The sequence below is a fragment of the Amblyomma maculatum genome, chromosome 6 (genome assembly GCF_055883805.1).
Source record: "Amblyomma maculatum isolate TAMU_Amacu chromosome 6, ASM5588380v1, whole genome shotgun sequence".
NCBI classification, from domain to species: Eukaryota; Metazoa; Arthropoda; class Arachnida; order Ixodida; family Ixodidae; genus Amblyomma; species Amblyomma maculatum.
The window spans coordinates 8,025,583-8,044,847 of record NC_139349.1 but is presented as its reverse complement, the minus strand read 5'-3'; the positions used below and the strand labels follow the sequence as shown (position 1 = coordinate 8,044,847).

At 43.1% G+C, this 19,265-nt stretch overlaps 2 protein-coding genes across 7 annotated transcripts in view; one reads left to right on the top strand and one right to left on the bottom strand.

Annotated features, from left to right (window-relative positions):
* The window catches only part of LOC146185017 (SWI/SNF-related matrix-associated actin-dependent regulator of chromatin subfamily E member 1-like), a 36,979-nt gene extending 31,536 nt beyond the window's left edge, over positions 1–5,443 (top strand). For 5 of the 6 annotated variants that reach the window (XM_084605971.1, XM_084605972.1, XM_084605973.1 and 2 more), the window contains 3 exons: positions 20–121; positions 3,393–3,821; positions 4,463–5,443. In XM_084605971.1, coding sequence (XP_084462097.1) covers positions 20–121; positions 3,393–3,821; positions 4,463–4,609 — 678 coding nt within the window. In that variant the 3' untranslated portion in view covers positions 4,610–5,443. The remainder of the gene's footprint in view (positions 1–19; positions 122–3,392; positions 3,822–4,462) is intronic. The other variant, XM_084605974.1, reaches the window with a different exon arrangement.
* Positions 5,444–9,913: 4,470 nt separating this feature from the next.
* On the bottom strand, positions 9,914–18,090 carry LOC146185016 (MICOS complex subunit MIC13 homolog QIL1-like). The gene is made up of 4 exons (XM_084605970.1): positions 17,878–18,090; positions 17,508–17,649; positions 17,289–17,340; positions 9,914–10,275 (listed from the first exon to the last, which is right to left on the bottom strand). The coding sequence occupies exons 1-4, from the start codon at positions 17,886–17,888 to the stop codon at positions 10,133–10,135; spliced, it is 348 nt and encodes a 115-aa protein (XP_084462096.1). The 5' UTR covers positions 17,889–18,090; the 3' UTR covers positions 9,914–10,132.
* Between the last annotated feature and the right edge of the window lie 1,175 nt (positions 18,091–19,265).

Below are 19,265 nucleotides of genomic sequence, written 5' to 3'. Positions count from 1 at the left end.
TTTGTTGGTATTCTTTCAGGAAAAGCTAGAAGCTGAACTGCAGCAGATAGAGGAAAAGTTTGAAGCCAAAAAGCGAAAGTTCCTTGAAGCAAGTGAGCTGTTCCAGGCAGATTTGAAAAAGGTAGTGTATTGCACATAATCTTTCTACCAGCTGTCAGCTCATACATTACAGTTAATCCCAGTCATATCAAATTTTTGCTTACATCGAACTGCCTTAATATCGCCTTGAAAGTCTCATGCAAAAGTACAACGTTGTTTGCATTTATTGAAGTACTGTCAACGGTCTATTCGATATATCGAGTTGCGCGCTGTGTCCCAGCAAGGGGCGCTTCTAATAGTGCCCACAATAACTTTGTGCACATGTAACTTTGCTGACTGAGCAGCCTTTCACACCTTCTGGTGCTTCTATAATACTTTAAAACAGCGTGGCGTATTGAGTGTTGAGTCTGCTTTAATGTGGCCTTCGGTCTAGCATTGTCGTTTTCATTGTGACACTGCTGCCATGCAGTGTAGCCGGTTTAGCTAACCGAAGGCTTGCAAGAGCTCTCGCATGGCTTGCTTCTCTGCTGAATGCGACGTGGAAATCAACTGTACCCTACTTTTAATTGGGCTATTATTGCATTTAAAGTTGTGCTAGTAACAGTTTAGACTTGTTATGAAACCGTCTGCTGCAGCTTTGTTGTGAGCCTCAATTCCAGTGGCACATACCACGCGTTATGAGATATAAGCCTATGAAGTGGCACATGAGGGTAATGTGTGATGTGAAGTGCTGCTTGCGTATGTGCACGTAGCAAGTCGGCGCACTCGTGACGAGCGATGTGCTGTCAGTACGCTGTCGGGCAGCAAGCCACTCCATGGAGGGCGCCCGTTGTATGGCGCCACCGTTGCCTCGGCGGAACAGCGCCACCCACGATAAAACGCTCGCCAGCGGAATGCCGAGACAACTGAGCGGTGCACAATTCCGTTCTGCGAGGCATGTTTGAGCATGTTTGATCAGGACAGTTCTCCTTGGAAACATTCATCTTCCAAATTCTACAGCTACGCTAGGCAATCCTTAGTTCAGTTATTTGCCCAAGCGAATGCTCAGGACGATTGACACACCTATTGCTGGAGGCTGACTCGGTTATGCGGTGGGCGCTGCAGCGCTGCTATCGGGAAAGAGCGGTGCGAGATGAGATATGGTGTGGTGCCGTAACAGCCACTCTAACTCCAAAGGCTGGCAACCATTAGTCAAATTCTACAGTCTTCCTCACATGTGGTACGAGAAAGTGCACCATAATTGAATCGTAGTGGTTTTCTCCTTTCCTTTGAACACAACAGTGGCCAGAACTCTGCAAGGAAAGGCGAACAACCACACGTACACAACCAAGCGCTTGAGCGCTGTGTGGAACAAATGACTTGGCTGGTCATTTTTCCGGTCTCTCCACAGAGGGCACTGGCGCAGAGATCAGCACAGCACCCCAGGCCGGGGTTGTCTCCCCTATTCTGTTCAAATTCACTATATTCAGATTTGACTGTATTAGCTAACTACTTTACAGAGACATTTTTGACAGAAGCTCAGTGGACAGCTAGTCAAACCAGTTACATAGTTGTGCCATAGTAGTTACATAGTAGTGCCAACTAAGTTGAGGCCTGAAGGGCTGGTTCATTGAGGTGGGGTTGAACATATAAGCTAACAAGATGGGGTACCTGTAATTGGATGAGCCGGTGGAATCTACCGCTACCATGTGTTCTCAAATCGTTCGTAAGTTTTTACTGATCACTTGTGTGCAGACATGCTCATCGGCATCAGAAAAACTACGGCCACTACGGCCAGTGTGATGTTCAACTGTAGCTTATGCAAAACAGAAAACTTACTTTTAAACATTCATTCCACAGATTATAACACTGAATTGCAATTTGGACAGAAATTGCAGTTCAATGTTATAATGTGTGGAATTAATGTTTAATGTACTGGAGTGCAAGCATATTTTTATTTATTACTTGCACACACGATTAGACATGTTGTTCAGCGGTTGAAATGGGTTGCATGGAGTGTGCCACGTAACTGCAGCTGACTGCCATTCCGTTTTTGAAAGCTGTACAGCAGTTAAAACAACCCTTATAACAGTACTACTATGTTGCTTTGTATTAGATTTTTTAAAGGACTTCTCTCATGGTCATCTCAAACAACTATGCTTGTCTCAAGGCCAACCTTGTATTGGGAGTTCTGTCAAGGATCAAAGCTACTATGACGACCCTTTTTGTTCAGAAAAATTTGTTGCTGCTGATGCTCAAAATTGCATGCTGCATTGCCTCAACGGACGGCTGCTGTCCACATAGCCTCAGAGGATATCTTTTTCATTTTATGCTAGCTGAGAGATTGAACCATCTGCTCTGTCATTGAAAATTATAACTAAGCTCTACTGTACTTGGCTCTTCTGTTTAATCTTTTTATTTATGGAATAGGTCATACATTTAGTCTTCACCTATCCTGCTTGATCATATCTTCAGCATAAGGATGTACATGGTATGGCGGTGCAGGGCTTTAATTAAATTCACAGTTAAACTGCAAGCATACATTTAAGGTGCTTGTTACTTACAATTCACATGTGACCCTTCTAGTTTGCACTCGAGCCCGGACGAACTCTGTGCATGGCACACAGATAACAAGATAGTTATAATATGTAATGCTTATTTATTAATAATTGATGATGCCATACTGTAAGACTATCAGTCTAAAAAGAAAATATGTGCGCTTTCATTGTGTAGTGAAATTGAAATTTCTTGAAATTCCTTAGTAGCATTGTTGTTTTCAAAACTTGGTGGTAGAGTGCAGTGTGACGCCCATGTTAGTGGCTGTTCAGAAACAACATGATGTTTTTACTCTGTGCAGTCCTTGTAGTAGATGACATCTTCATTTCTGATTGTGCCTGCCGACTTGACCAGACCATTTGTGTGCCTGTTGCTCTTTACTTTGTTATGACTTTTTTCTACTGCATACTTGTGCCTTGTTGCCAGCAATATGTAACCTGGGGTGAAACCTTGTCGGGAAGTATTCTGTACCTTCCTTCCTCTTTTTACCTCACCTTGTGGGTATGTTCAGTGAATAGATATATACATATTTGATATAAAAAAATTTGACGAGATTTCATTAATCTTGGAACAACTCTGAAAGCAGCTGAGCAATATGCCTAGCCTCCTGTATGAGAATGTCCCGCACAGGCCAGGTTTGTCATGCAGACATATGTTGGAGACTGAAATTCGCTGGGTGAGAACTGGATATGCTGCTTGCAGTAGCAAACCTGTGTAAATGGCATGTGAATTGTGATTTCTTCTGTTTTGCAGTCCATGTTTTCCGTTGAACGTTTGCAAATATTGCTGACGTGCGTGTCTTCCTTTCGTGAATGAAGCGCTGCGGGAAGACCGTGGATGCTGAGACCTACCAGAAAATGGTGGAACGTGCGCTAGAGCAACTCAAGAAGGACAATGCTGCCAAGGAGGAGCAGCGTGGCACTGACAAGACAAAAGAGGGTGAAGAAGGGGTGGCTGAGGGGGACTCTCCTGAGGACGAGGGTATCTCCAAGGGGAGCAACAACAGCCTCTCTGAGCCCATGGAGTCGTCCCCATGTGCCCCTGCTGGAGGTCAGCAGCAGGCGGAAGTAGCTGTGCCTGAGGAGGAGGAGGAGGAAAATGACGAAGAAGGGGGCAGCCAAAGCACTGCCCCTAGTAAGGAATCTCCCCCAGAGGAGTCTCAACCGGCTGCCAGTGCCGCTCCCCCTGCCCAGCCTCCCTCTACACCCATGGAGTGCGAGGACACAGCAGAAAGTCAAGACTCGCAGGTGAGGAAACAAAGCTGCGCGCTCACTCTTTCGGGTGCATGCTTGTTGCTGGCTTCTCCTGTCCGTCACAGACAATGTAGTTATCAGACAGGTAACGCTGTGTATCTAGCTTCAACATTCAGCAGATTGCATCTAAATTAACAGTTATATTAGCCTTATGGTAAAATATAGGAGTGTAATAAGGTTGAAAAGGCTTGCATTCTCTCCCTGAGACATTCACTCTCCAACAGCAGTGTACAATACAACTGCAGGCCTTGTCAGATAGCCTCAGCAGGAGGCTAGAAAGAGGAGACACTGGCTTTTACACGTGCTTTAAGTGAGCTTGCTGAATACTGTTGAGAGAAGTGCATGTAACTAGAGTTAATGGAAAGCACAGCACTGTTGCATTATTGGCAGATTTGATCCTTGCTTGAGTTCAAGGATTTTGTTGTCGTTTAAACTGCTTTGAGAGCAGTGGTTCCTGAGAAGAATGAGCACGTGGCATAAAGAAAAGGTCCAGTTCGGCCTCACTCTAGGTGCTGAAAAAAATTAATTTGATGCTTGCAATCAGGAGAGCTTTGTAAGCTATTAGGCAGGCTATGTGGTGTGCTCTGGGAGCATGCGGATCATAATACAGCAGGTTGTGTGAACTGGTTTTGCAGGAGAGGAGCGATAGTGCTTTTTCGGACCAGGAGAGCAAAGATGCACCAGGCCGGGGACCAGAAGCCAGCACCAGGACGAGTGAAATTCCCAGGATAGCTATCGATTCCATCAATCAGTCAACGCCGGAATTAAGTGGTCCTCAGTAGCTGGGCATTTTGTGCTGTCATTTTTTTTTTTTTTTTTTTTTTTTTTTTTTTTCACATTGCACCCGGGTGCTGAAGGTTTTATATTTTTGATGTCAAGCTTTTGTATGGGGCATTTGTTTTGTAATCGTGAAGTGCAGCTGCTGGTCTCATTTGCACGAGCTACATTATATGCATGACACGCTCTGCAGCTGCCCCTGAAGTGCTTCCAAGAGCACAGTACCAGCAAAGCTGCTGATTGAGTTTTAGATGTTTTGCCTTGTCTGGTGAGCAACCTTCACTGCAGTAGTAGAGCCATAGAGCTAATAGCGAAAGGGGTGTGTGTGCGTGTGCGCACGCAGGGGGAGGGGGGGAATGAATATTTTTCTATAGGATACAGCATTAGGAGAGCCTATCAGAGTAAATACAAGAGCAAATTGTTGAAACATCATTGAAGCAAAGCCTTTTGTATGTCATCTCTGTGCGAATTTTAAGCATAAACATTGCTGGAAAAAAAAAAATGTTTGATGTCTTATTTTTACTTATGAATACTGCTGCACTGCCCATGCATTGGCTGAGCACAGTGCATAGCTTACACTTGTGTACTTTTGAAGATTGCAATATTAATGGCCTATCTTCCTTGCATTTTCTTTCAGTAAGTCTGCCCACTAGCTGGCTACAGGAGACTGGAAGCTTCAGTCTTCTAACAGGAAAACACAAATACACCGTCATGAAGAAACTGAGACGAGCTCAACTATGCGTTAAGAAAAGTGGCATTTGCGACAACATGCACAGGATGCTAAAAATTGAGCGCTGCATGCACTAGCGATGCAGGAAAATAAAAGCTTATGTGATGCCCTTTTGTGTCCATCCATTTAACACAAAATGACCATAATGTGTATACTGCAGTCTCTTGAGAATAACTCTGATAAGCTGAACAGCTCAGGGACCATTGTTTGGTTTCTGATGGCCACAGCTGGTAGATGTAGGCATGCACTCTGGTTGGTTTATACTATCTTTCTGTGCCGCAGGAGTGGTTTGCGTGTGCAGACGTTCATTCGTCCAGAGCGACTGGTGCAGCAGTTAGTTGTGGCTGCCAATGTTTAGGTGTGACTATATATATATCTAAATCTTTCCCATGCATAGGTTAGCTCACACCAGTTGATTTGGACAAGAGAGCGCGTTGAGGTATGACCCACACAGCCAATTTCGAGCCTGTTTGGTGTGGCACTGTTCTAACACATACGCATATATCCTTCGTATTGCTTCCAGTATGCTGATTCCGCATGCTGGATACGTGCACTTTATATTACCTATGCAGCACGCTTCAGCGCAATGATCCATTGTATGAAACGTCCTCAAAATTTGACGGAGCTGTTTTGTGAAGAGGCGCCACTGCTACTGCATCGCACTGTGACAATGGTAGCGGGGGCCTTTACGATTTTGGAGCACATCAACAATCCCGACAATGTGCTCAACGTGCGCACATGACAAAACCAGGAACATCTGTCGTCGCTTGGGTTTCATCCCAAATGCTGTGGTGGGGAGTTTTTTCAGCAGGTTTTTCAGGCCCATTCGATAATTGGAAATTTTGGTTAATTTGAACATTTTTTCTTGTCCCCTGGAGGCTGAAATATCTAATGAGAATTTACTGTAGTATATGTGCAGAATTGTCAATGGCATTCCATGCGACCTGAAATTAGGCACATTGTGTGCCTCTGTGCAGATTCTATCCTCTAGACATGTCCGTTAAGCATTTACTATGCTTTTTTTAAGCTGACCTTGTTACATCTTCCAAGCTCTCCATCAACGTCATGTGCGTCTTGCCAAGATCTTTGCTGCTGACAATCTGCTTTTGAGACTCAATATAACTAAATGTGGTTGAAGCACTGACAAACTATAGTGCCAACTTCATAATAACACAAACTTCTCATTACTTGTCAGTGGCCTTTGACCATTGACACAGTTGTAAGACTGCAGTGGCAAAGCTAGTTCGGCATGTGTGCGCAACTTGCTCTTTGTGCGTGCTGCTAGCATGCAGCAGCAGCACAGATGGCGAAGATCCACTTGGGTTACATGACCAGCTGGGCCAGCAAGGTATGTGCAGGGTTTTGCTTTTCGGTGCTGCTCATGTCTCATCCCCACCGCGCTTCTGCTTCAACTTTAAATGCTTCTTCCAGCCAGCACAAACTTGTCTTAGGGCATCCTAGGATAAGGAGGTTTGGAGATGCTTTTTTTGTGAGCAGCAACACAAGTTTGCAGTGCCTCCTAGTTTGCTCTAAGCAAGCAACAGTTCATATTAACTAATATAGATTGCATTATTACAAACGTTAATAGGAGCACTATCCCATTTCATAGCACTGCAGCTGTTATAGTTGGGCTCTGTTGTACAGTTGTGCAGTGATTCCTTGTAGAGTTATCCAAATCTGTGCTCGAATTATTACTAATTGCCTAAATGCACCCCCGCGATGGTGCAATGGTTAGGATGCTCGACTGCTATACCCAAGGACGCTGGATCGGATCCTGGTCGTGGCAGCCGCTTTTCGATGGAGGCGAAAAGCAAGACGCCTGTGTACTATGCGATTGGTGCACATTAAAGAACCCCAGGTGGTCAAAATTTTTGGAGCCCTCCATTACAGTGTGTCTCATAGCCAGAGTTGCTTTGGAGTGTTAAACCTCCTAAACCTTCCTGTAAGTTCATTGCGATTTCGCTATTTGAGCCAATTTGTAAGCAAAAAGCCTTATCGAGTTTGTCTTTGGCTTTGGGTCTGCTATGTGCAGCAAAATATTTTAGGTGTTGAATTAAATAGTTGTAGCTGTGCTGTAACTTTCTTACTATGGCAGCGAGTTTAAAGATGCTCTAGATGGAGTTTGAAGTCTCTTCTCGGGACTGCAATCTTGGCGCTAGATTGTCCATGCTACTATTTCCCGAAGTTGTTGCACTTATGGCTGTTTCTGCCAAGATAGATAAAAAAATCTGCCTCTGCTGTTGTTCACAGGAGATATGAAATGGGTTTATTACTGATGTAGCATCTCGTTTCAATGCACGTGCACAGCTAGTGGTTACGGTTAAGCAGTAATGGGGGTGAACAAATTGGAGCTAGTTACTGGCCATACCAGTAGATGGCACCATAGGAACTGTGGTGTTTATGTAAGGTTATTTGTTTTCGGGTTTTATTTTTTTTTCAAATTCAGGAGGTAAAAATCTGGCGTTAATTTTAGACTTAATAATAGGGGAGAAATTTGATTTTCGTGGAAACACTCCGAAATATCGGATGTTATCGGGTTAAATTTAAACTAATAATATATTCCATTCCTTCTAACCACGGGTAACGATTAGGGTGATGTTTTGGGTTGTTTTCAAGAAAGTATTTTAGAATTTGGCATTTTTGTCGTAATTATTACTCTCAGTGATGTGCAACAGTCAGTTATTGGACAAGAAACATTTTATTCACGTGAGCTGGTCATTGACGTTTTACACACCCTTATAAACATACATAACCATCTGCATGCGCAACATTTCGGTTTCAGTCTGAGACCTGTTTGGTCTATGGAGGTATCTTAGCTGAGAGAATGTTCGCTCAACGTTACGGCTGTCATTAGCTAGACACAACAATGTCAACGCTGCATTTGCTAGCCTGGGGTAGCGCATAGTTGCGTCATTCCAACAGTCATAAGTTCAACACTTTCATTTGTGGGTCTTGCTTCCATAAAGTACTGGTTCCCAAGTACCCTGCGAAGCGAGTCACATCGCCCGTCATGGAAATAAAGAGAGGTCGGTAGTCATCGGACTGACTTGGCAGCCGGTTCTGGAATGGATTGAGTAATTAACCCAGTTTTCACATGGTCGACTGGTTTTCTTCTTTGTCTAAGACGTTTGATCGGTTTCAGAGTGCAGCTCCATTCTGTCGAAATTTTTGCGCAACACTCACCACAACAAGTTTTTGCTATAGTGGCACCGCTCTTAGGTAACATAGACAAAGCACCTTTTACTCGATAGCTCTTAACGATCATCGCAGAAAGATCGAAGCTTGTCATCGGAAGTCCTCCGCTTTCAAGCGTTTTTTTAGACATCTAAAAGCGACTCGAGTGCATCTCTCATTAAGACTGCCTTCGCATAAAGAACCTCTTCAAATAGCTTCTGTTTTGGTGCTTTCATATGAGAGTTCGACAAGTTCCGTGAGCACAGTTGTTCCAGAAACCGGGGAAAATCGGGTTTGACTCGAAAACGAACAATCCTATGTGTATGTAGTTCCGGCCAGCACACATGCAATCTAACGCGCAACCAGCGCATCTTTGTCGCCTCTCGTCAAGTTCTCCAGGAATGTGCGTGAACTCCTTGGGCTGTAGGACAGTGCAGACTGTGCACTGGCATTGTCGATCACAGGACAAGAAAGATCAATGCATGCGCTGCTCCAGTGGCAGCAGAGCATGTAGGCACCACAGGAGGTTTCGCTTTGTATTCCCCTTTGGTCAGTTTTCGTTTTCTTCCTCCATTTGGTGCCATGGTCACCAGTGGTAGGCTTAAAAACCTCTGAAGAGTACTGCTTTGTATCCAAGAAATGCATTTCCATGCAGTGCAAACAACGGAAAGGCCACGTTCATGTTTCCACAAGACTGGTGTTCTTATGGCAAAGGGCAGTGTTTCTGCTAGTACACTATATTGAACAGTAGCGTGTGCGTGTGGGAACGGGCAGTGTTTTTTAAATTTCGACATTTCAAATAAAGGTTACAACCTAAAAGTTGAGTGTGGACAGAATTGATGTCATAAACTAGGCATTCAAAGTTATGTTGGTTAGCAATGCTTAGAACAGTTTTTCTTTAATGTTTCCTTGAGAAGCTTAAAAGCTTCACCGTTTCATTCAAATTGAACACCAGTGCATCTTGTGATCTTGTGTAGGGTCATGGGCACTACAATGCAATAATGTAAGTATGAGGCTGCATAAAAAAAGCACAAGCTCAAAATATATGGTGGAAAATGCTTGTTTTCCATATCTGATCTGGTTATCATTTTTAAGATTAGCTTTCTAGCAAATAATACCAAACGATTGTTTTGCAAAATGAACTACTGGTCAGCCCTTCATGCTGTTATGTAGCTCATTTCTGATTCCATTTTGGGTTGAAAAAGATGTGCTCTAAATTGGCCAATAAAATTTGTACATATTTTTCCAGCATGTTAAAATGTCCTTTTATTTTTATAGCTTTTCAATATTGCATAAGCCACTGCATCAGAGAATGCCTGGAAATCATAGCCAGGTAGTAATTTTGCCCCAATACTAGTTACCCGTTAAGTACAGAATGAAAATTGGAAAACAAATGAGCAGTAACTAGAGCTGTCACAAAAATGTATTTATTGGCTGTCATTTGAAGCTAGTTCATACCGACAAGTGTAGCACTTATTTATTTACCAAGTGGCATAAAATGTGTGAAAAAAATTTGAATATTTAGCTGAACAGAGCAAGTTTAGGTAACTTCCTGAATTTTCCTTCTACTGCACATCCCTGTTGAAACTACATTACTGAGGCAATGCAATTAAGCTATGAAAGTTTACTGTGGTGGCTTCTTTGTGTCCTTGGAAGGTGTTGCTTTTGGCTCCTCCATCAGCCCTGACAAGACATCTTTACACCAGGATGCAGCTTGCTTTGTGTACTGTGGCGTCTTCAAGAGGTGGTTGAATGTTGCCTTGACACCTACAAAAACGTTTCAAAAAAGAAAAAAAGACACTGATCTGTGGATTTGTGCAATTGCAGTAGCTTGTTGAATGGAACTCACTGGGTGAGTACTGAGTTCGGTGGCTTTAAAAGACAGTTCGCAGACTTAACTGAGTTGCATTGCTGCTACATGGCTGAATGAGCAAGCCACATATGAAAATGCCACTGCTGTCTTAATCATTTCAAATTCATGTAAACTATTGGCATGCCCTAGGAACATGCCCTAGGAAACTTCAACGTGAAACGGCTGCCTGGCCATGGCTTTTTTTTCTATAGCTATCATTTAAGCTGCCATTTTGGGAGAAAAATTTGCTAGAACTAAAAAATATGCGTCTCTGTGATAAAATTGCGGTCGAAGCATAGGTGGCTGAGATGACATTGTTCAATACAATAAGCAAATTTATGAACAGATTGGAGCAAACTCAATGAATGCAAAATCTAGAAGAGGGCTTTGTCGGGCTGGTTGGTTCATGTTGAATGGAAGGAAGGAACAGCTCAAATGGACGGGACGTGTAGGAAGGCGAGACAGACACATGAGCTCGTGTCTGTCTCTCCTTCCTACACATCCCGTCCATTTGAGCTGTTCCTTCCATGCAAAACCTAGAATGTGCAAACTACCTGATGGGCACTTCTGCTGTCCAAAATATTTCTGAGTTTCAAATAAATTTCGCGCTTTCCACTTTACTGGCAGTTAAACTGGTGGCTCCTGAATAACTCTACAGAGAAAAAAAATGGCAGTTAGGTGCTGCAAGTTTACAGACCTTCCATGAGCTGCGGTACAGGCATAGCATGTTTCCTTCTCAGAATGACCAGCAGAACCTCGTTAACATGTTTATAAAAGATGTGGAGAATATCCAGGAAAGTGTATAATTCAAATCACCCAATTTTGAAAAAACATGTTCCTGAATGAGACGCAGACGGCATTATGATAATTCTAATTTTTAAACATTATGATAATTCTAATTTTTAAACAGACACACATAAAAAGGAAATTCAGTCCGCATTTGCGTTGTTCTTAGCTCGGAAGAAACTTGGCAACACATCCGGTCCATCGATGGCAAAAGTAGCTAGGATCTCTTCCCATTTTCGAGTACTTTGCTCCTTGCATCGATGAATTGTGGGAAAAACCGGCGTGAAGAAAGATTCCAAATCTGGCCCTGTCGCAAAAGTGCACCATTGTAAATCTCGGATGCGTTGACCCTTGCCCTTAGGCACTGCAAAGAAGCCGTTCCGTTTCTCATGTTGCACACCCGCGGGAATGGCCTTTTACATATGCTAATGCATAGATAAGTTTTTTTGTTTTTTTTTTCTTCATCCCTTTACAATCTGGCACAACAGAGAAGATACCGTACCGGGTGACTGCTGCTGCATTCCAGCTTTTCACCTCGTGAGCCCCAAGTTCAGCCAACTGAGATTTATTCGCACGTCTTTGGCTAGTCGCTAAATGTTATGCAATCAGAGTTTGTTTCAATATTGAAAGTAGGAGCCTGAAGTTATCCGTAAACGGAAGGAAAATAGTTCAACTCTATGAGACATCACTGCCCGCAATTTCGAACGTATGAACCGCGAGACTCGTACGTCAACAAGAATTTTCTGTTGACAAATGATGTTGGAACATGTGAGCACACATTCTTCCTTGCCAGCTGCTAAAAAAAACACCATTTAAACAAAAAACCTTTGTACTTAAGAATACTAGACCAACGCTGACCCCAGAAACCCAGTAAAACAGAAACAATAAATCTAGCTAGATAGGCCGCCTGTGGAAAAAACATAACTGCGCTTGCACATTTATACATTCAAACAGGCACGGCATATCCGTTATGTTTCCCACACTGTATATACTAGAGCTAAGTATAAAAGATAATAAGTATCTTTAAATGCCCACGAAGAAGCTAAATGTACAAAACAAATATTTGATAGAAATGCGATGTCATAAAGTTGTTGGTTTGTTGTGTGTATTGTAACATCATCTAACAACTGTGGCATGCACTTGGGATAAGACTGCAAGGCATGGGACAGGCTTGATATGCCCATTCATGCAAGGGCCCTGTCGCTGCTGCCACGGGTGGCACTTGAGAGGATTCCCTAGCTAAGGATTAACGCAGTGGTGAAAATCTTCAATACAAAAGGTTTGAGGTGAAATAATCAGGAGTGAGGTGGAAACAATTATATATAAGTACTGCAGTACTTGTAGTGAAGCCGTATCCTTATATTTCCCGCAATCTGAAGAAAGTGGGGGGCCAGTACAGCACACCTGTTCCTTTATTGGTCTATATAAAACTAGCTCGACTCTATTGGAAACTGCCTCCTGAAGCAATGGACAGGCATAATGTAGACAAAACTGCACCAAGCCATATCCAGGGGTGCAAAAGCTCAAATAGGATTTGTGGTAACTTTTGGAGCAGTAGATTCTATATTTGGAGAAGCTCACAGGAAAAAAAGAACTGCACATTGCAGCATGAATTCAAAATTTTGAGCCGTTAAACTGGAAAGAATTCTTACTTTCATGTGAAAATCGAACCGAATGAATATGATCAAAAGGAAATCTATCAAGGACTACCACTCATCAGTGCTGCATGTACCTATTTTTGTAAATAAGCATTTTGTACTGCAAGGCATGCTATCAAATAAAAAAAAAAAAAGAGAGAGAAAAAGATAATGTGAGCCACAAAATTGAGCAGGCTAATTTTTCAAACTTTGGGGACCAAATAAATCCACTGCTTGTGTCGTGCGAGGGCAGCTCCAAAAGAGCTCAATATGAAGCTGTGACTGCGATCAGCCGGTGTCCAGAAACGAGTGCAGCACAAAAACAAAACATTGATAAAAAAAAGCACAAAAAAAGACAAAAGGAAACAGCGACAAAAAGCAAAAGGGCGAATGCCGAAAGCAGATAAGAAAGCCAGCTATAAGCAAAGAAAAGTGACGACGAGCGCATTTCCAGCCCGTGATTTCTGCTTCCTATGGGCTGGCGATGGCTCAGTGGTTTTGACAGGATATTTTAAGGGGAGGTGGGGGATTACTCAGGATATTAGGTTATGTATTTCTTTACTTTATAGCATTTCGATGTTCCAGCATACGCAAATGTTAATTCTGGCAGTCTTGGGCTCCACTGCGGCATTATAGAATTCAATAGCTAAGACTGCTGCGCGTTTCCCGATCTGCAGATGCCTGAAATAAACTTCACATGTACCACCTCCAGTTATATTAGCACAAACACAGAAGCCATAACACCTCCTACACAAGCTGACGATGGGAAAGTGAGTCTATCGACGAGACAGCATAAAAACATTCTTGCTGTAGATGAATAACCGAACAAGGTATCGGAAACATCCATGACCCGCATAAGAAACCAGAGATACATCCAATAAAAGCATGCGGCGCTTAAAATGCAGTGTTAAAGTATTGCTCCAAAATCATAAGTACCACCACAGCCCTTTTCACAGTACGAAGCAGTAGCAGTGGTGCCTAGTTATAAACGGCCCCTTTGCATTATGGGGAAGCTTCACCGCACAGTAACTTGTGCGGTGAAGCATCGTCAAATCGCAACGGTTCAGCGAACTCGAAAGCGGAGGAAGCATGTGGATGCAAAAAGAAAAAAAAAAAAAAAAAAATGCGGTGTTAGAACGGCGTGATGCCATCTCAAAATAAAACTAAAAGGTCAGTGACGCACGCTGCAGTGTCTGAAACATTGTGACTGGTCATATCACGGCCGCAGAAAGTTGTCTCTGAGTGTGGCAAACTTTTGTGGATAGTCAGGGAATTTTGGTGCAGCAAGGCACACAGTCAACAAATTTCACGCTTATGGTGCATTTTGGCACAGAACTGTACAGCTGAATTAAAATGGCGCAATTAGTGAAGCTGTTGCACCCCTGCATGCAACAGACAAATCTGCATGCAAACCTGCATGCAACAGACCCTGCATGCAACAAAGAGGCTGTTGCACCCCTGCATATTACTACTACTGGAATAAAACATAGGATGCCCCCTCCATTTCTAATCTTGTAGAAAGTCTGGTAGGACGGCTTCCTCTGTATGCGACACACACTTCAGAAAATTCTTCTTAGCAAAAGCACCGTCAATTCCCATTTAAGAATTATGTTGTAGCCTTATACTGAATTTTTTTTTTGTCAGCCTTTACATGAATGGTTGCTATGACCTGATAATGTAATTGTTTTGCTCTCTATTCTGCTGCCTTCTTTTTTGTTTTGTTTTTTTGTTTGTTTGGTGAAATAAGATAGTTTTAGGGAAAAGCACATGTCTGAATGTACTATGTAGGTTTTGGACGACGCATCAGTTGGAAGTTACTGCCCATGTTTTCGTATACAGTGGAACCTCGTTGATGTGTTCCTGGTTCATACAATTGCCCCTTTTACACGCGCTCAAGGTCCCGGGCAGTAAAACATCTCCCATAGATTTACACTATTTATCTCCCTCTTAATATGTTTCCAGATAACACGATATCTAGGTTGCAATTAAATTGTGATCGTATAGCGCATTTTTAAGTCAACCGGGCATGTGCTAACGAGCACTTGCAACATGAAAAACTGATCAGTGGCGCTCACCCGCCACAGTTGCTTTCCTGCAATGCCTACTTGCAAAGGGGCGAAGCATCAAAAAGGCCAACGAGCCAACAAATGTGGCACCCGTTCCCACGGAAACATGACTTCATGAGGAGAACGCGGTAGCTCCTTGCGGGTCTTGGGGGCGTACGGATGAACCATTTGATAACTACAACTATTCGCTTGCATACGAGCGGGCCGGGTCTTCGGGATGCTGTAAATGCGGTGAATGCAGGCCGCTGCGATGGCTTCTCCACATGTCAGTGATGTAATGGGGCGAAGCATCCGAAAAGAAGCAAGGAAGCGATTCCGGCTCACGTTCTACGAGCCGGATTTGTTACGAAATCTCTTCCGCGCTTAGGTCAACGCAAATACAGACTGAATTCTTGAGGGCTAGAAAAGAAGCTGTGCATACATGATGCCTATAAATTCTAATCTGCACTTTTATGCAGATAAATCTCAATTTTAAATGCCTTTGTACCCCATTCAGCAGTTAAACTTTTCAAAATCAGGCAGTTCGAATCATATGCTTTCCAGGATAAGATGTTTTCTCCCGCATTAAAAAAGAAAATAATGTATCAACGAGGCTTTACTGTATCATAAGTATGTGCCTTAGTTTTCAGGTGAGGTAAAACCAACAGAATGACACACTACATTCTGTATTTGGGCAACCTTGACTCCTGTGTTTGCTTGCAAGCCACTGTCTTTTTTTTGCTCTCTATCTCTGCCAATCTTCAAAACTGTGCATCCAATGTGAGAGGTACTAAACCAGCACTCCAGTGATTAGGTTTCTGCACATTTATCAGCAGGAATGTGGCTCCCTCACATCACATCATCTGGCTGTACTACAATGCTCATGCGGACTTGCAAAATTGTGTACTACAAAGTATTTTCCCCTGTTGTGAAAGGCACCCAAGTGCTTCTGCCAGATCAACACGTACGAGGTGTGACACACAAAAAAGAAACGAGACTGGTCCAATAAATTATTGCACTTGCAGAATCAGTTCTCTGCGACATTATCACCTTCAAAGCAGTCACTTTCAGCATTCACACACTTCTGCGTTCGGTGCTGCCACTGCTGATAAACAGTTCTGGAACGAGGTTTTTGGAAGGCCCGTCAGGAGATTCTCCGTTTTTGCCTGAACATCTTTAACTGAGGTAAAATGAGCTCCCTTTAAGCAAGATTTAACTTTAGGAAATAAAAAAAAGTCGCATGGAGCCAAATCAGGTGAATAAGGAGTATGCTCCATCACAGAAATGGTTTTGCTGGACAGAAACTGCTGTGTGAGTGGGTGCGTTGTCCTGCGGTGCAACAGCCATCCATCACTCCACAACTGTGACCTTTTTTTCCTAAACTTTTTTTTCACAAAGTCTTTTTAGTACTTCAATGTAGTGGTGTTGATTAACATTTTGACAACTGGGAACCTACTCAATTATAACAATTTCACTGTTTTTTCAAGCTACACACTTAGTCTCGTTTCTTTTGCATCACACCTCGTATGCACATGTATTCATCAGCGTCTTTGTGCAGGGTTGTAGAGTGGTACAAAATTACAGCTACTGCTGTCAATAGCCCCGCTGGAGGTGATGCTTATGTACATTCTCATCAGAGAACTGTGTGTACACTTGCAAAAGCACAGATGACACAAGTTTGCAGAAACAAAGTAAACCCAGCGTAATGAAAGTGGGTGCCGCTGCACATTAAGTTCACCCATCACTCTTTCCAACCATACTGCTTCATGAAATACACAAGTAAAGGTTCATAACTGTGTGCACTATTTAATATTAGTGTTGCTCTAACAAAACATGTACTACAGCTTTTGGAAACAATGTAGTTTGCACAGCTACAACGGAGTATGTGTTTTCTTATGGGACCGAAATATAAAGGAAGTATACTTGAAAAGTACTCTTAGAATTTTGACTTGAAGTGCTTCCAGTACATCTTCGTCAGATGCAAGGTCTGCCAAGTGTTAATGGATTCCATACTTGACAGCCAAAAGAAAGAGAAAAAGCAATATCTGCTCGAAGCTTTATACAATCCTATACTTTCAGAACCGTTTCTTGCGTACAGAACTGCTGTAAAAGTGCAGTATGCAGTTGGTTTATCAGCAGAAAAGTAGCTGAAGCTGCCTTTATATTTTATTTTCTTGCAGCTCAAGCAAAGTGACAGAATGGCAACAAATTCCTTAATGTGAAGGTTACGAGGTGAATTTTCAATAAAGAGGAAGCTCATTTACACTTTACGCCATCAAAATTATATGCATGCAGGCTGCTCGCGACAAGAACGCAACCAGCATAACATGAACGGCTGGCAGCGGTACTTTGCACGGCCCCTGCCATGTCGGATGATGCCTGTACGCTTCGGGAAGTGGCGCAACATGACCAGAGACACGGTACTTCTAACCACAGGTACAGTCTTTTAAAAATCCTTACCATCGTTCCAGTAGTCCACAGCTTTCATGCCAAGCTCTTTCCTGCTTGGCGCCTACACAGATAGAAACAAAGCAAGAAGTGGATTAAAAAAGCAACAATGCCTCATGGAATGTACCGATTTGCAATGCGGCAATGGAGACAGGCAAGGCTGAGAGCATACACATATGAGAACTGACGGATCATTACGCACACAGACAATCAACATCATCCGAAACTCACCAAAGTGTAGTAGTACTTTAGCGTTGGATTAGTGCTGATATACGCCTTGACGTTTTCGGTAGTCCGCGTGCTGTCACCCCAGACGCCAGCCTTCTGTGTCGCGTAGATTGCCCCACCAAGCACGCTTAACTTGAGAATGCCTCTGCAAAGCAGAGCCAGAGTATATTGCGAAGTTCGCCAGTTAGTAATTTCCGATGTCACTGCTATGTCACGCAGGCAACAAATTCTCAGGTTACAAAAAAAAAAAAAAAAAAAAAAAAAAGAAGAGGATTCCAGAGCATAAAGGCAAAAATCGCAACTTCTGTTTGTATAAATACTGAAAACTGGATTAAGATGGAACCGAAGTATTCTGTTCTACTGAAGCGCTTACTTGACGACCATGGTCTGGCAGTGACCGATGAGAACTAGTTTCCTTTGGTAGTTGGTACAGGATGATGGTATTGTCCCACAGTGCTTTCGAGCAACCGAAAGCTCAAAAATGCCGAAAGGACGGACCGCAGCTGCCGGAGGCTCAGGCCGGGCAGGGCCGTTGAAGCTGCTGGGTCAGATGGGTGAAACCTCTGCGAGCACATGGACGGAACTAGGGGAGCGAGTATCATCATCACCTCGTTAACAATGCTACCATCTGCATGGCTATCTTGGTTCGTGTTTCGTTTCCGGATTGGCAAGAAACATGAGAGCAATGAGAGCTACTTCGATGACCGGCTTTTGCAGCCTTGTGTTCCCTGTGAAATTGAATATCTCACAATGTTCACCGACTATTCATGAATGCTTAAACCTTTCAATCGCTGCTTGGCGTGGCTGGATGACATTCGGTATGTGTAGACACTTGGACACTGATCGTTTGTTCCTCATCATGACCAGCTAACCGACAATAGCTGAAAGTTAAACAGTAAAGAAGAAGACGACAGTCGCTTCATGGATGCCACCATCTTATAGGTAGTAGTTGTTTAATTCTAAATTGAATCGCTGTAGGTAACGTCTTCACTATGGTGAGCGCCTTTGGAACCTGAACAGTGCATGCATTTGCTGCCCGTGTCATCAGGTGCGTTGCAGGTATGTGTTTTTCACCGAATCAGCATGTGTAAGCACGCTGCACACGCTTTAACACGACTGCACTTGGACTAACTGACTATTCGCGTGCATGCGGCATGCCCAGCTGCCGCAAGAGAAAGGGATGTCTGGCGAAACCCAGATGGGCAACTCCTGTCTTCATAATTTCCAACATTCTGACGAGATTATCACGTGCAACTTCGGCGCTGAAGCTGGCGACGACCAAAGACGACGAATACGCCCTTCGCGTTATCAGCTTAAGTCCTGGAAGACGGTAAGATTCCACAAATTAGCTGCAGTGCGGTACATCATGCGCACTTTTTTTTTTCTTATGGTACTCGACCCACGCATGGGTGCATCCGTGCATTCTTGCCGGCATAAAGGAACCATCGAGAAGATTATGGCTTTAATGACAACATGCGAAGTAAAAGCAATTGGTCATTAAGCAGGCTGGTAAAATGATAATGCATTGATCACCCTTGTTTGTTCACTGCATATAACAAAACCGAAAGTGAAACTGAAAACATTGTAGTTTCGTTTATGTTGCTTTATTAATTGGCAAAGTTGAGCTTAGCACAGTTATATCTTGAGGTTAACGTTAACTCGTATTATATTGAGTTTTGTTCTGATCCTTGCTATTTGCAAAAAACGTCGTCGTATAGGCGAGTCAAGTGAAAACTCATAAAAGAAATATGATAGAAAGGG

What these genes read in the sequence shown, in the direction of transcription:
- LOC146185016 (XM_084605970.1), bottom strand. An exon ending in TAAAGTACTACTACACTTTG is followed by an intron (nt 17,341 to 17,507) that starts GTGAGTTTCGGA and finishes CTATCTGTGTAG; the next exon opens with GCGCCAAGCAGGAAAGAGCT. An exon ending in TGTGGACTACTGGAACGATG is followed by an intron (nt 10,276 to 17,288) that starts GTAAGGATTTTT and finishes ACGTTTTTGTAG; the next exon opens with GTGTCAAGGCAACATTCAAC.